The sequence below is a fragment of the Equus caballus genome, chromosome 7 (genome assembly GCF_041296265.1).
Source record: "Equus caballus isolate H_3958 breed thoroughbred chromosome 7, TB-T2T, whole genome shotgun sequence".
Lineage (NCBI taxonomy): Eukaryota > Metazoa > Chordata > Mammalia > Perissodactyla > Equidae > Equus > Equus caballus.
Genome location: NC_091690.1, coordinates 73751337 through 73768571, shown reverse-complemented (window position 1 = coordinate 73768571; position 17235 = coordinate 73751337). Strand labels below are relative to the sequence as shown.

At 50.2% G+C, this 17235-nt stretch overlaps 1 protein-coding gene across 2 annotated transcripts in view; it reads right to left on the bottom strand.

Annotated features, from left to right (window-relative positions):
* The window catches only part of CLPB (ClpB family mitochondrial disaggregase), a 135913-nt gene that overhangs the window by 16165 nt on the left and 102513 nt on the right, over positions 1-17235 (bottom strand). For both annotated transcript variants that reach the window (XM_003365377.5, XM_001917473.6), the window contains one exon: positions 9355-9469. In XM_003365377.5, coding sequence (XP_003365425.1) covers positions 9355-9469 — 115 coding nt within the window. The remainder of the gene's footprint in view (positions 1-9354; positions 9470-17235) is intronic.

Genomic DNA, 17235 nt, shown 5'->3' with positions numbered 1-17235 from the left:
GAAAGGAACTTTAGCTCTCGGCTAGTTACCCAGCCACTCATCACTGGTAGGAGACTGAGCATGTCTCCTATGCAAATAGGAGAGGCAGAGCTCATGGTAGGCCCCTGGGGATCTGGGGTGTAAGCTCTGGATTCTTTCCCATTTGGGGGAAACCAAGATCTGGTGCCACTGTCTGGAAATACAAACAAATGCCCTTCCTTGAAGCCAATTAACAGTAGTGTGGACACAGAGGGCACAGAAGGGTGAGCCCCTTGGTTACCATCTCCACTAACCATGGCCTCCAATGGGGTGCAGGGTTGGGGGAGTGGGACAGATCTGTACCAGGTTCCCTGGGGGCTCAGCTCTGCTAGGGCGAGACCTGACCTCTCCACTTCAGGAGGAAGTATATAACCAAGGGCTGTGCATTCCACGTGAGGAAATCAAGTGCCCAACTACAGAGTGGGAGAATCAGGCTCAGATGCATCACTCAGGCATAAGAGCAGGGGGTGGAACGAGCAGAACCCCAGGCACAACCGGAAAAATTGCCAACATTTTATTACTCAAGACCCACACAAACATCCTGAGAAGAAAGTATTATTCTCAACTCCACTATACTGAACAGGAAACTGAGGCAAGAGAAAAAGAGACCTGCCCAAGTCACAAAACTCGTAGATGGGAGAGGTGCTTCTCTCTTTAAACTTTTCTTTGTCACATATGGCTGCTGAAAAAAGTGAGCATCAGTTTGGGTTGCATTAGGGAAACATGGCAGTCAGAAGCAGGAAGGGGACAGAGCACTGTGCAATGTCAAGGTCAGTCTGCAGATGGAAGAGCATGTCTGGTCTGGTCCCGAGTGTCAGGAGATGATAAGCAAAGAGATACATTTTAGAGGACAAGGCCTGGAAACCAAGTCAACTGAGAAAGAGCTGACAGTCTTAGGGATGTGTCTGCCAGTCCTGAGGTGCTAAGATCCTAACTGCTATACTGTGTGGTACAACCTGTGTGGTTGGGTTTCAAAGAAGTGGCTTCAGAGGTGAGGGAAGGCTTTTTGGAAGAAGTGGGACTGATGACAGGTCATGGAGGCTGTGCAGGATTTGGAGAGGCAAAAGTGGCCATCATGACAGAGGCAGAGAGACAGGAACGAACAGGAGTAGTGGTGGGTGGGATCAGATTACCAAGGTCTCAAATAGCTGTCTTCAGAGTTCAGGTCCGCACTGTGGTTTCTCATCTCAATCTCTAATGCTGCTGCCTAAAGTATTTTCTCTAGTTCTGGCCTCAGCAGAAACAGATGGAAACTGCAACCTCCTGGACATCAGACTAGCCACTCTGCCTGCCCCGAGAAGCTCCCTGAGAATCCCGAAAGGGGCCTGAGAAAACACTCATCCCACCTCTCCCCTGGGCTACGTCCCAGATCTTCTCTAAACTAACTGGCCCAGTCCTCTGGAAGGCCTGGCTCTAAGGGGAACCCATAGGCCTTAGAGGATCCTGGGGATAAAGAGGGAGAATTCCAAGCCTGGCTGAGAGGGCAGCTCCAGTGTCCAGACAGAAACAGGAGCCCAGGGGTGGGGGTATTTGGGGAGGCTACCAATTATAAAGCGGCAAAGGCTAGACTTTGGCGAACATTGTGTGGATGTGTGTTGGGGCTAGGAAGACAGCGGTCATCTGGAAGGAGTCACATGCTTCCAAAAGTTGGCTGAACTGAGAATCTAGGTTGGGAAGAAGCTGAGCATGAACTGGGTTCAGGCTTCATGGGGCATTTTGGGAGGCAGAAGTGCCCAGGCATCACTTAGACAGGCGGCCTGGGGGGAACAGGGTTTCCCACGTACGTGAGGTTCTGATCTTGACTTCTTTTTCAGGGACGCTTTCCAGCCCACTGAGAGCTGCGCACCGCTGGGCTTTGTGGTTCAACAACCCCATGGAGAATGTGGAATTGGATTATGCCTGGGGCCATCTTTTCCCCTTTCTTTTCTAATAATGCACCTGGGAGAGAGCTCTTTATAATGCCAGGCAGACTCCACGGCACAGCTGTCCCTGGTCAATTCTGCCAGACCCAGGGCATGAGTCTGGGGTGGGCTTGATCTGGGGCCCCAGTAAAACAGGCGAAATGCCAACTATTAAACAATTACAACTCTGGATATTTCTAATAATATCTGAAGAGAAAAACGGCCAAGCAGATGGAGTCCGACAGAATGAAAAATGGAAGCAGCTAGGAAGAACTGGGGAAGGCGGGCCCCAGGGTGTGTAGGTTGGCAGGGGGGCTGAGGACTGAGGCTGGGAGCCTGGAGGGTCCTGTCAGGCCAAGGCAGAGACTGGGACAGAGAGACCCTGAGGGGCCCATGTGGGATGTGGCCACAGGGACTGGTGCTCTCACAGTGGACCAGCAAATGCAGTACCTTACCCGCTGGCATCTCAGTCTCTAGGAACTTCGGCAGACAAACTTCGTTTGAGCCTCCTTATAAACCTACGAGGCAGGCAGGGCAGGGAACTGGATTCCCGTTTTATAGATGAAATATGTATGAAGAAGTTAGGTAACCTGCTCAAGGTCACACAGGTAAATAAATGAACACCCTGGGCTTTACCCCTAGCTCTGGCTCACTCTTGAGCCTGAACTGGTGCTCCAGGAGTTTAGAGAAGGGAGTCGCTCCCCACCACCACAGCACCATACCCTTGCCTCACTTGGAACACCATCCGTCTGTAGTCTTCCAGTCTGGCCTGCTCAGCCATTCTACACCTGGCCTCAGGAGGCCCTGTCCCCTGACTCTCTTGACCTCAGCTCTCTGAGCTCAAGATGGTGTCAGGGGCCCCTGAGCAGGCAGCTCAGCCCCTTTCCTGGCCAGTCCCATGCCTGCAGGCTCCAAGCAGGCTCCACCGCCTCTCCACATGCTGGGCCAGTGCCAGCGCCCTCCTGCCGTGTTCCTTCCCTTACCAGAACGCCTTCTCCTGGCCATGTCTACCACCCGGCCCATCTCAAAACTCATCTATGACAACCTTTTTGCTTAACTCCACCACCCCACATCTATCCCGTTAACTCCCAGGCTGGATTCTCTGGTCCTGTTCACCCATGGGGTGGTGCGCTGGAGAGGGGAGGAGTTACCGGATCTACTTTGGAGTCCTGGCTCTGCCACTTACTAGGGGACTGATATTGAATAAAACACTTATTCCTTTAGAGCCTTGGTTTCTTCATCTATAAAATGGGAATAGTCACACATGCTGAGTCAGCCCCACATGAAGACTGAGTTAATGGTGATGAAAGCATTTTGTAAGTTGCAAAAAGTGGAATAACAGTAAGAGTAAAAATAACAGTAGTCACGGCAGCAGCAGTGGCAGCAGCCATTAGCTTTGGTATTTTACCGATATTTCTTTGATCCTTACGATAATTCTGAGAAGTAGGTATTATCTCCATTTTACAGAGGAGGAGACTCAGGCTCAGAGAGGACCAGTGTAAGGGGTTTCACGTGCCTGTGTCCTCAGGTCCAGCGGGGAAGGTGTGCCCAAATCTGACTGTGTATTCCACGGGAGCAGGTGCCAGCAGTTCTATTTCCTGAGGGACCCCTGGGAATAGCTCAACACTGGTTTAATCCTTGCTGACTAAATGAATTATTTCTTGATCTTTCTGGAATCACAAGGGGAAAGAACAGATGCTTCAACTCCCATTTTACAGAGAAGAGTGAGGCCTGGACCGAAGCATCTCTTAGCGCTCCAAGTGGTTACTACTGCCTTTGGGTGAATAAGGCTTCTATTCTCATCTTAACCCCTCTGCAAGGAGCCTTATCCATTTGCTCAGCAAACAAGCTCTGTGCCACGGGCTGCAGCATGTACAAAGAAGCCTAAAATAAGGTTTGTGCCTTTCAGGTAAATGTTGCTATGAAAATGGTGGGTTCCAAATGGGGTGGGAACACTGTGAGAAGTGTGAAAAGAGCCATTTGTGCCTGACTGACTTTTGTGCCTGAAGGATGAGGGGGAGACTGCCAGGCAGTCCAGGTATGATGGGACATTCCAGAAAGACAGACCCAGCATGTGCAAAACCCAAGCAAGAGGAAAGAGCCGCCGCCTCCTCCCGTCCCGGTCTTTGCCTCTGTCCAGCTCAAGGTTCTGGGGCAGTCTGGCTAGGCTGACTCACCCTTCCTGATAAACTCTAGTGAGGAGATCTGTAAAACCTAACCTAACCTGGAACACGTTTATTCCACGCCTGTGGTATCTCCTAGGGGAACCAGTCCTTCAGAGGGACTCTCATGGCTGAGAGTCATCTGAATGTCTATTAGCAATTTTCTGTTTACAGCTTGTAGGTCCAAGGAGCAAAGCAAGTGCCTGCTGACTGAGGGGACCCTGGGGCCTTGGGTTTGGAGGACGATGAGAGAATAGTTCTCTTCTTAGTCTCTACAGCTTAATCTTTCGGAAGGCAAATTTTGCTACTGAGTGGTTAACATATTAAAAATGCAAAGAACAGCTTTTGCTGAGCCCCCCCATCATGTGTGCGTGCATGTGTGCGTGCACATGCTGTGCTGGGGATCACTGGAGGCAAGAGCAATACCCTTCCAGAAAGCGGCTGAGACGAGAATCTGTGTTGAGGAGAGGCAAATATCAAGGCAGGCTCAGACTTCGTTCACTTGAGTTCAACAACTTTTTACACACCTGTGCTCCTAACCCTGGGGAAACAGAGCTGAATGAGGTAGTTCTTGGCCTTTGGAGGGAGAAAGACATATAAACACACACCCTAAGGTAAGTGCAGGGATAAAAGGTGCCCACAGGAAGCCCAGAGAAAAGGCCCTGCATCCAGGCGGAGGGCTAAGGGAGGCTTCCTGGAGGCCTTGGTCTTGAGGGTCTCAGCAGGCCAGGGGAGGGGCAGGGCAGTCCAGGCAACGAGAACAGCAGGGGCACAGGAGGGACCTAGAGGGGTGAGGTGTGGAGGTTGGACTGCGAGCAGGTTTCTAATTAATCACTGCCATGCACAAATCAGGGGGACCTGGATGTATTTCTTGGATCAGAAACAGGACTCCAGGGGAGGGTCCAGAAAGGTTCAGGGCTTGGGAAGGTTACGTTTTTGGATTAGTCTAAGAGGGAAGTGAAGCCCGAGATAGGACTGTGCGCCCACTGTGCGCCACATGGCGGATGCTGAGATCCTGAGTTCGGGCCAGACCCGGTGTGGAGGAGCAGTCGAGGTGGGAGAGCTTCCCCAAGGGAGTTCACGGGCTTCAGAGTCAACTGGGACCAAGTGCAATGGGGGTCGGGGATAGGCTCCTGGTCAGAGGGAGCTCCAGGGAAGCTTCCAGGTGTGCAAGCTGACCTGCTGTCCAGAGGAGGCTTCTCGAGCAGGTCTGAGGAATGGCCTGTCCACCCAGGGGGTCAAAGGTCAAGTAGTATGGGTGCTGTAATCACTAGTTCGCTACAGTCACATTCCTACTACGCTTGTGAGCTACCAGAGGGCAGGCTCACAGCTTCTCTTCGTTCCTCAGAGCACACCACGGAGATGCACAAGGGGCCGTGCCAAATTAATTAATTCAGCACACTGCACTAAGCACCTACTTCCAGCAGAGTGCTGTGCCAGGAAGCGGGAAAACAAAAACGATACAGTCATGGTCTCTGCCCTCAGAAGTCTACGGTCTATGGCTCCTGAACTGAGTTAGGCTAAGTAAAAACCAGCCAGAGTGTGGGAGATGGGCAGGGCAGGGGTGGGGAAAGCGCCAGAAGAAAAGGAATTCGAAGCAGAGAGGGCAGCACCAACAAATGCAGGCAGGAGATCAACACAGCATATGCAGGGATGCAGAGCAGCTGGTGTGTGCGATGCAAAGTGGGCGGCAGCAGGGAAGGCAGGGTGGCAGCATGGGTGGGCCTCGTATGCCAGGCTAGGGCAGCAAGGGCCACTCAAGGACTTCAAACAGGGCAGTTTTTACATTTTACAAAGCTCTCTCCAGCTGAGGAGAAGTGATCATGGGGGAAGGAAAGGAGGCAGGGAGACAGGGAGACCAGTGAGCAGTGAGGAGGCCACCACGTGGTTCAGATGGGAAAGGCTGAGGTCCTAAGTTGGGCAGTCATATGAGGAACAGAGGGGAGAGGCCAGGTGTGAGACCCATTTAAGAGGCAGAATGATAGAACCTGATACTTGATGGGCTGTTAGGAATGAGGCGGAGGGAGGGGCACCAGTGAATGGCAGTGCCTTTACTGAGACAGGAACACAGGAGGAGGGCAGGTTGGAAGAGGGGGGTGGAGTCTAGTTTTGAAGGTGCTGAAGACATGACTGGTTGTCTTTCTGAGGAGGATGGTGGGTGGGGCATAGAGGTTCTTGACTCCCAGGAGGTCTGCCCACAGGGTAGGCATCCTCCCCCTCCCATGACCAAGAGCAGCTCCGGAGTTTGGAAAGAGAGCCTCACTTTCAATGCCAAGGCTCTGGCTCGTGGTATGGAGGTTGGCCTTGCTTTGACTCCAGTGACCCTAGAAGACCAGAGAGGCCATGGGGCCTGGGCTGTGGGGCTGGTGCTTTATCTCCTCCATTTGTAAGGCAGTAACTGTGCGCCAGCCTTGCTAGAAGCCCTGCAGCTGGGGATCACACTGATAAATTCACTGTATTACTTTGCACAAATCAATATCCCAGCACTTACCAGGGGTTGATGTGACCGAAATTGGTTTCAGCCAATTCGTGAGGGTAATAAATGGCCATTTATCAAATCAATTCATTCTGTGGCACTTCTCCGGCTGCCCATCCTCACGGTACCCCTGGGGTGCCAGGCTCCACCTAGCCAGTCCCTAGCACACATCTGACACTAATCTAGAGGACCCCGGGAGGCCTACCCTCTAGATCCACCTCTTTCTCCTGCCCCTGCTTCAGTCTTGAGGTCCTGAGGCACTGGCTGCTGCCTGCCTACCACAAATTCTGACCCAGAGGGTGCCTCATGCTTCACCTGGCTGGTACCTGAATGTTATCTGACCATGATGAGTGTGATCCCCAGCCACAGGGCTTCTCAGCTAGGTGGGTGCACAGTTACTGCCTTACAAATGGAGGAGAAAATGCACCAACCCCCCAGCCAGGCCCCAACAGCCTCTCTGTCTTTTTTGGGGTCACTGGAGCCACAGCAGGGTCAACCTACATACCACAGGACAAGGAGTGTGGCCTTCCTGATCCAAGACAGGGTTCAGGTGACAGAAGGGAGCTTTGGGTAGAAGGAAGCACTCAGGGCAGACATTCTGATAGCCCCCGGGAGGTGTGGAGCTGAATCATCTACCGCTCTGGGCCAACAGCAAGGAGAGACAAGGTGGGTGGTACAGCAGATGTCAGTGTAGGACCAGGGAAAGAGGCCAGCCTGGGGCTAGGACTAAGGATCAGTCCTGGGTTGAAGAAATAACTGTGGGCCTGACCTACAGAACACAGTGCCCAAGCCTAGGTAAACACCTTGAGGACGGGGACTAGGTATTATTCAGTGCTGTCTGGCACACACTGGAAAAAGCATGTCATTTATACTCAGACAGTCCTGGATTTGGCTCCCCAGTACACAGGTGAGGAAAGTGATCCTCAAAGAAACAGTCATGAGCCTGGGCTGCACAGCTGATAAGTGGCAGACCTACTATTTGAGCCTAGGCTGGACGAATTCTTTCCCTTTCAATGTCCTCCTCTTCCTCCCCCCAACTAGAGCTTCGCATCTTGTGGGCTTGAGAAGCTGGTGAGAAGCAGCAGATCAGAGAGAAGTAGGCAGCTTGCTGGGAAAGTGCTGTGTAAGAAGCAGAGGAAACACTATCATGGCAGCTGCGCTTCTGGCCCAAGTGGACATGAGATTCCAATGGCATCTTGGAGATGCTTTCTGAGGTCTCCACCCAGGTAATGTCTCTCCTGTGGGCAACTCCTTCTCTCTTCAACCCCTGAGAGCTCCCAGGGTCTCTGAGACCTGAGAGGGTCCTGAGACACAGCCTTGGCAAAGAAGTTGTTGCCACCTCCAAGGCAGTGGCTGAGAGTGGATGCCTGTATCCAAACCCAGAAAGGCAGCCTCGTGTGGTTTGGGCCGGAGTAGTGGGGCCTCATGTGTTCAAAAAAGCTTTCCTCGGCGCCTGTGTGTGTCTGCAGGCAGCCTCTGACCTTGAGCTGGCGAGGCAGCTCTGGTCTATGGGCTCCCTTTATCTGTTGATGAGGTCAGGCCCCTGAAGAGGGGCTCAGGGCTGCCACATGAGTCCCACTGGTGTGTGAGGATGATGGAGATCTGGCTGGGCTCTGTGTGTCACAGGGGCGGCTGCCTTCATTTTTCAATTACTTCTCTAATTGGTATTCTAGGGCTGACAATGCTGCCCCAGAATGTCCCAGAGGGGCACCACAATTTCAGCCTGATGTCTCCTTTTATCAGTGAGCAGAACCAGGTGCTGTCTTTGGCAGTCAGTGGACCGCATTTGTTGGGACGAGATGCTTGGAGAGAAGAGGTAAGCAACATGAATGGGACTGAGACACCACAGGGCAGAGGTTTTTAAACTTGAGCTAAGCATTAAAATTGCCTGCAGGGCCTGTTAAAACAGTTTGCTGGGCCCCACGCCCAGAGTTTCTGATTCCATAGGTTTGGGGTAAGGCCTGAGACCTGCACTTCTAACAAGGTCCCAGAGGATGCTGATGCTCCTGGTCCAAAGAACATGCTTTGAGAACCACTGCCTTGGGGAATACACCGGTTGTCTAAGAGGCAGGGGTTCCTCTGCCCTTGCCTCATCTGTGTGAGGTCACCCTCTGGGAGTTATGCATCTGAGTCAGAGAACAAAGGTGAGGCCAGCATTTTGAGCAGAACCCTAGTTTTATACTTCTCTCCAGTGGGGTCTGCATGAGCAGCAGGGTTGTCAGATTAGGGGTGACACCAGAGGGCCATCTGGCTCCCAGGGGTCAAAGTACAGGACATAAGAGCTTCTGGGGTAGAGAAGAAAATTCAAGAATTGTTCAGGATGTCTTCCCTAAAATTGAGCCAACTGCTGGGAGATGAGAGACAGAAGTTCTCATTCTGGCTCAGCTGCTCCATTACTAGGGAGGGACAAGCTCCTGCTCCTCTCTGGCTCTCAGTTTGCCCACCTGAAAGGTGAGGGGTGAGGGTAGTAGACCAGATGAAAGCCAGAGTTAAATTCTAAGCATAAGAAAGCAGCCTTGAGCAATTATTTAAGTGCTCTGGGCCTCAGCTTCTGCACCTGTAAAATGGGGATTTAATAGTACCAACCTCATAGGGTTGCTGTCAGGACTAAATGACACAACATATGCAAAGAGCATACCACAATGCCTGGCACATAGAAAGGACTCAATAAATGTTAAGTTGTAGTATTATTAGCCCCCTCTCTACAATTTGGTGACAGCAGGGTGCACACCTCATTGCAGCAGACAGTAAGCTACTCTGCCCTTGTATGGCACTGGCCAGCCTCTCGCATACTCACCAGCACCCACTGTGGCGATGGCACTTTCCTGGCCAATGATGTGCTCCTTCAGCCGCTGCTCCAGGGGAAAGCGACGCCGCTCCTCAGCCTCCCGCTTGCGCTGCTTCTCCTGGTACTGTGGGGAGAGAGGGAAGGTGGCTCAGGAGTGGTGGGCCCAGTAGGATCCTAGTTTCATCCTATCCTCCCACCCAGGGGAAGAAAACACAGGTCTGGGTCTCCAGGGATCCTGATGCACAGCTCTGGCTCATGACCACTGGAGGCTGGCCCAGTCCTTCCCACTGCCCCCCTGTCCTAGCCCTCACCCTATCTCCTCATCTCAGATGGCCACTGCTCAAGGGTCCTGGCTCACCTGCTAGTCAAATAAGTGCTGCTGGTAGATTAACCTTTGACTCTGGAATCTGAGAGAAGACCTGGGTTCAGATCCCAGCTTTATCACTTACAAGATGTGCTTATCACCTGGAGCAAGTTACTGCACCTGTTTTCTCATCTGTAAATTGGAGATTAAACATGATGATATATATAATGTGCCTAGCATCATGGCTGATATGCAGGAAGTGCTTAATGATACAGGTTCTTTTAGCTTTCCACTTATCCTCTTGAAAACCTTTTTGGTGTGCAAACCAGAGTTGAGAACCCCCTCCACTTCAATGACACTGCATTTCAGTTAAATACAATTATTCAGCAAATGCTGTGTGCCTGGCTCCATGCACGCTATGATGGAAAGGTGGGGCAGGGGCAAGGAGGAGGACGGTGTCCGGCCCCCTGGAAGGTTCTAGTTGATGCTGAGTGCCAGGCATGTGTTTGGCCCTGGGCTTGGTCCACTTCAGAAAAGGCAGGAGGAGGCCTGACCTTGGTCACGCTGTGAGGGAGGAGAGGGGTGGCAGGGCCGGTACGCAAACACTTCTCAGGCGGAATTACCATTTTCCTCATGGTTCCAAAGCATGTGTGCCTATTTCTAGCCCTGTACCTATGACTAAGAAGAAACAAAACAAACTACTTGGAAACCAGTTTGTTGCATGTTTGGGAGTCTATCCTCTAAATCAGTTAGGAGCCCCCTGAGGACAGGCACTGTTTTTATTCACTGCTATTCCCAGCACTGATGCTGGCACAGGAGAGGCATCTGGTGTATGTGTGCAAAAATGAATTGATGACAGATACAAAGAGAGAATTAACAGCTAGACTGAGTGGTGGAGTACCAAGAAGGGAAGGAGACATAAAGTGTGGAACATTTTGGAGGAGGCTTTCTAGGAGACTGGAGGCCTGAAGAAGCTGGAGTTCCAGGGTCGGTGGGAGCTATCTGGAAACCAGGCAGGGAGGGGTGAATGCGTGGGTCTGATGAGAAAGCACTGATGGAGGCTGGTGACGGGGGAAGGAGCAGGTCTTGGAGTGGGACGGAGAGACCTGGGTCTTCAGGAGGCTCCTTTCTCCTAAGACCCCTGTAACACCGACAGCTTTCAAGAAAGTGAGCTGCCAAGGCAAGGCCCTGTCACAAAAGTTGCAGCTGCAGATTGCTCTTGTGGGCAGAGTGGATGAAAAATACCTGCTGTTTGGGCAGTGTTTTCCTGTTACAGGAGTGACCTTGACAGAAGTTACAAAAAATAAATAGCAAACAATCCAATTTTGGCTGTTGCTATCAGTCTGTAACTGAAAGCTCCCATCAGCCTTGGGTTTCATATGGAGCAATAATTCGGCGCCGATCCCAGTGGAGCGACGCTTGCCGGTTGGAATCCAGTGTGTCACTGTGCAGCTCCCTCAGGCGCCACATACATCACCGGGCTCTGACGACTCCAGCCATATATCTGCCGCCTCCTTCTCTTCCCTGCCCACCCGGCCCCTCAGCACTCGGGTCCACTGGGCTGGAAGGCTCTCACGGTGAGAGGCGCACATACCGGCTGGTACAGCACTGGCTAGCAGCCTGGCTGGCTTGCAGTCACGCAGGCCATGGAAAGAGCTTGAAGCAATGGAAGCTGGCCTCCGAGGGTTTGTTGGGTCCATTTTCTTACTTCCCCTAAGTGATGGGTCTCAGAGTATTCCTGCTTCTGGGCTTTTGCTCACACTGCTCCCTCTCCACAAAAGTCTTCTCTAGTCCCATCTACCTCTAAGTGCCCTGCTGATCTCAGCTTAAATACACACTACCTAAGGAGCCTGGTGTAAGGCTCACACCTGCCCAGCCTCTATCTAGAGCACTTATTTAACTGCCTGTTTATCACTCTTTACTTGTGAAGTCCTTAGTGACAATGACTATGTTCTACTCATCTCTATAGCTCCAGCACCCAGCACAGGGCCTGGCTCACAGTTGCCAACTGAATGAGGAAACTACTGTGACTCGCCAGCCACTGGACTTAGCACTTTCCATACAGTGTCTCATTTAATTCTTAGAGTTGTCCCATCTGAAGTTTGGCTCCCCTTCTGGCTCATAATGGGGCAGGCTGTGTGGCAGAAAGAAGAGGCTTTGCTCCAAACAGACCTGAATTCAAACCTTGCCTCATCCCCTTACTAGCTAGCTGACCTAGGGGAAGTTAATTCACCTCCTTGAATTTTAGTTCCTTTATCTTTAACACAGGATAGTGCTCATACCTACCTTGAGGATCCCTGTGGGACGCTGGTGAGGATTAAGTCAGACAATGTAAACAAAGTCCTCGGCAGTCTCTGGCACACGGCAAGTGCGTATGGAGAAGTGACAGTGTGAGGGACTCAAGTGGAGAGCATAGTACCTGGCCCTTGGTAGGCCTTTGCTACAAGTTACTTCCCTTCTCCTTCGCTGCATTTCGATAACTGATTGTTTCACTCAGTTCCTTTTCTTTTTGGTACTGGAACTCCTTTAATGAATTTAGTCTATATGGAGCTCCAGAGATAAAGAGAAGAAGTGCTCTTGTTCAAGCAGAAGACAGGAGCCAAGTGCACCTGGATGTCCCTACTGCCCCAGAAGTGGCTCCTGAGGCTCCTTCCTCTAAGAACTGTACGTCCCTAGGACACAGTCTCAACACCAACCCTCGGGCTCGGAGATGCCTCTACTGCCTGGGGCAGCTCGTCTCTGCTTGTCAGTTTTCCTTACGTGGCAGAGAATTCTGCCTCTAGGTACCTTCCATCTATTGATCTGTGGGGCATCACAGAACACGACCTTTCCTGCCCCCATGTTGATTTGGGTATGACCATTGTGGCCCCCCTAAGTCTCTTCCAGGGGAACATTTCTGCTTCCTATAAGTCTTCTTCAGTGTCATGATTTTACGCTATCTGAGTATTCCTGTTGTTTTCTTGGACAAGGGAAAAGGTGAGTGTTGGGGAAAGGTTACACTATGATCTGGCTGGTTTCTTGGGAGCTTTCTAGATGGTCCTGGGAAAGATTCAACCTATGGCTTAAATCTGAGGACATCCTGATTCTCCCCCAGTCTGGAGCCCCAAATACTTATTCAGAAACACTTCTAAAAATGCATCAGACTTTTTGATAAAAATGTACATGGCACTGGGATTAAACCAGGTAGAAGGTTACTGCTTCATGTTCTATTCCCAATGCTAAGCACAGAGTTTGTATTACAAAACGTGTTGAATGAATGAATGGCTTTTTAAGGTGTGAGCTATGAGCCCAGGCTTGTGAAAAGCTAGTCAGTGGAGGAACCTAGAAAAGGAAAATACTTGGTCTGTATATATTCTATTCGAGGGAGAGGAGAGAGAAGGATGGGAGATGGCACTTGGTAAGGGCTCCATAAATGTAGGCTGCTACTGTTCCTGGCTTTTTGAGGAGATGGGGAGGAAGGCTACAGGGACTGAGGTCAAAGCCCTGCTTTGACAGGGTTCCATTAGAGGAGAAGACAGGGCAGGTGACCCAGTCTGAAGAAACGGAGGGCAGTAGGCAGAGAGGCACTAGGAAGAAGCCACCCAGGAGAGTTGGAGTGGGGGAGTGATCATCTTCTTAATAAAAGCCATGTACAATTAGCTTCTGAAGCCCTTACCTGGAGCTGGCAGTGACCAGCTCCCCATGCTGCATCTTGGCTGGATAATCGTGGCCACTGGTTTCCATCATTCTTGATTTAATATGGCACCCTTCCTGGCTGTGAGTGCATTTACAGGAAAGGGCTGGGAGGCCAAGGCAAAGCCTAGCTGGACTCAATCAGAGGTGGGTGGCTGGGCTGAGTGGCTCTGCACGGGAGGGTTACAGGGAAAAGGGGTATAACAGGCACCTCTCCTGTTGGGCATCCCTTAGGGAACAGGCGGTGTATTCACTGAGAGGGTAGGTGAGGCAGGAGTGGTAGGCAGAATGGGACCCTGGGCAAAAGTGGGATAGGTATGGAGGAGGGAAGAGAAGAAAGGCCAAGCTGTAGTTTGCCTCTTGTGGGAGGTCAGGGCCATGGAGCCCTCTGGCTGCTCACAGACTTCAGATTTGCCCCATCCTCCTGACTCCCTGACTCATTTCAGAGTCAGGGCTTCTACCATGCCCTGAAGCTGGGGATGACAGAGAGGACTGGGTGGGGAGGTCAACAAGGGAACCAACAGGCAACCAGACGAGACTCGGGGGTGGGATGACGGAAAGAACCCTGAGTGGAGGAAATGATGGGGAGGCCTAGGGGATGCAGAGCAGATGGGAGAGGAGAGTGGGGAATGAGAGGGGTACCCAAGTGACTTAAAAGTATTTTGAACTAGCTCATAAAGTGCACATCCCTATATAAGAAAGCTGGGCACAGAGTAGGTGTCAGTCCCCTTAGACTTGGTGCCCACTATGTAAGCATCCCGGATTCCATTCTCTTCTCTTCCCATCCATCCTCCTTTTGCTACCAGAGCAATATTTTTAACATGTAAATCGGATCATGTCACTCCTCTGCAAATAGCTGGGTTGATTCAGAGACAAGATGGGTTAGAGAAGGTTAAGAGGAGCAAGGAGTGGCTAAAGTGAGAAAATGAGTTGTGTTCTTCTCAGTGCATCATATCAGGAAGCACATGATGCTGATTATCCTGTAACTGGTGACATTAACTTTGATCACTTGGTTAAGATGATGTGTGCCAGGTTTCTCCATTATCATTTTTCCCCTTTGTTTCCCCCCGCCTTTTTTTTTGAGGAAGATTAGCCCTGAGCTAACATCTGCTGCCAATCCTCCTCTTTTTGCTGAGGAAGACTGGCCCTGAGCTAACATCCATGCCCAGCTTCCTCTGCTTTATATGTGGGACGCCTACCACAGCATGGCTTGCCAAGCGGTGCAATGACCATACCCAGGATCCGAATCGGCGAACCCTGGGCCGCCAAAGCAGAATGTGCGCACTTAACTGCTGCGCCACCAGGCTGGCCCCAATTTTTTCCCCTTTGTAATCAATAAATATCTTATATGGTGAGACTATGAAACTATGTAAACATCCTGTTACTTCTTAAACTTCCACTCACTAGTTTTAGCATCAATTGATAAGTCTTGCCTGATTTGGGACCAGCTGTCCTGATCCTCACAGCCCTGTGAAGTTCAGAGTATCTCCTCTCACCTTGTACAGAGATGAAGTAAATTAAAGTAAGCTTCCACTTGTAGTAAGTAACAGAGACAGAACACTAACCCTTGCAGTCTGACTCCAGAGCCTGCGCTTTCCAGCCAGAGGATAAGAAAAGACCTGTTCCCTGTCTTCAGGGTGTTCAGTCTCTTTAGAGAGATGAGACTAAAAACATAAATTTTATGTGCCTACTTTTAGCACAGGGATAGCTAATGATTTTATCAAAAATAAACACCAGAGAATGTTCTTGCCAGAAATGCATAACCTGAGCTGAATCATAAGGAAACATTAGGTAACCCCAAATTGAGGGACATTCTACAAAATAACCAGTTTGTACTTGTTAAAATGTCATGGTCATGAAAGACACAAAGACTAAGGAACCGTTCCAGATTAAAGGAGACTAAAGACACGAAAGTGAGTGCAATTTTGGATCCAGAATTTTCTTTTCTTGTAAAGAGAATTATTGGAACAATTGGCAAAATCTGAATAACATCTGTAGATTAGTTAATATCAATATTAATGCCCTGTGGGGCTGGCCTGGTGGCGCAGCAGTTAACTTTGCACGTTCCGATTCTCAGCGGCCCGGCGTTCACCGGTTCGGATTCTGGGTGCGGACATGGCACCTCTTGGCAAGCCATGCTGTGGCAGGCGTCCCACATATAAAGCAGAGGAAGATGGGCATGGATGTTAGCTCAGGGCAAGTCTTCCTCAGCAAAAAGAGGAGGATTGGCAGCAGATGTTAGCTCAGGGCTAATCTTCCTCAAAAAAAAAAAAAAAAATTAAAAAAATAAATAAATAAAGCAATGTGATAAAATGTTAACAATTGGTAATCTGGGTGAATAGTTTATAGGAATTCATTGTACTATTTTTGAAATTATGTAAAAATAAAAGTAAAATAAATCAGGATCATGCTTACCCTTAGGGGATGGGAAGTGACTAGAGGCAGTATGAGGTGGGCTTCTGAGTGGCTGTAATAGTCTATTTCTTGATCAGGTGTGTTTAGTTTGTGAAAATACAGTGAACAGTATACTTAGGATATGTGCACCTTATACAAGTGTATTTCAATAAAAAGCTTTTAATAAGTTAAAAATAAAGAAAAGAGAAAGCAAAAGCCTGTTCCCATAAATCCCAGAGCACTGTCTGGCCCCTAGTAAACCTGCAATGAAGGTCAGACAGTGTCGTCATCCCCACAGGGCTAAGCGCAGCACCAGGCGCGTGTCAAGCGGCACCGGAGATGAGATGCCGCAGGAGCAGGTTGGGCAAGGCGGGGAAGGGCTCTCTCTTCACCCTAAGCCAGGAGGAACACAGCCCTCTCACCCTCCTGTGCACCTCAGCCCTCCTCTCCTGGAGGGCTTCCCTCAGCTCTGATGGGAGCACCCGGGCTTGCAGCCCCGAATGCAGGCCCAGGGGAGCATTGCATCCCCAGCTACCCTGAAGCAAATGAAAAAATATAGAGATAGGAAATGTGCTTGTGATTCTGTCACTGGGATATGCAAATAAAATATATATGATGGGCCTATCTGCCTAATATTCCTGCCAATTCATTCTCTGGGTGTGATTAAAATGAGCAATAAATTCCTTGTGAGTCTCGGTGGAGTGAGGATCCAGGAGTGGAGATGCAGGCTGGCACCAGCACGTCCCCCTCAGCTGAATATTCATCACGGAACAGCTCCCCATATTTTTGTTTTATCTGCCATCATGTGCACAGACATATATTTCTACCTCTCCTTCGTCTCTTAGTTAAGACATGAAAATGGTCTAAGCTTTAAGTATTACACTCTCCATCTAGTGAAATCCTTCAAAGTGAGATCACAGGCCACCTCCTCTACGAAGCCTGCCCTGCTCATTCTGCCTGGAGGTGACCTGAGCTTTCCTGGAGCCCCCACAACTGTGTGTGGACCCCTGATGGGGCACAAGTCAGTCCGCGGGTATCAGAGCTAGGAGCACCTGCCTCTCCCCCATGCTCCCCAAGACAGCCAGCTCAGGGGACAGGCCGGGCCTCACCCACCCTGGATCTTCTCGGGGCCCCAAGGAGGCTTCTGCACACAAGAGACTGCTGAGAGAACCAAGCAAGCCAGCAATGAGAACAGCATTTAGGCCACTTAAGGTGACACAGAATCTTAGATAAGTGACACATTTTAAAAGGCAGAATAAAACTTAAAATTAGGCTTATGGATAATTTTAAAATGTGAAAATCATCAAGAAATAATACTAGATTAAAAAAAGCAGATTCCAAATATTGAACTAGGATCATAACTCAAACACCTTCAGGGCCTGATAGGAAATATGAACGTCTGATAGGCAAGCACATAATACAATGGGGGACCTATGGCTGGAGAGCCCATGCTCCAACCCCTAAAGCATTACATTCACTTTTTTTTTTCCTTAAAGATTGGCACTTGAGCTAACATCTGT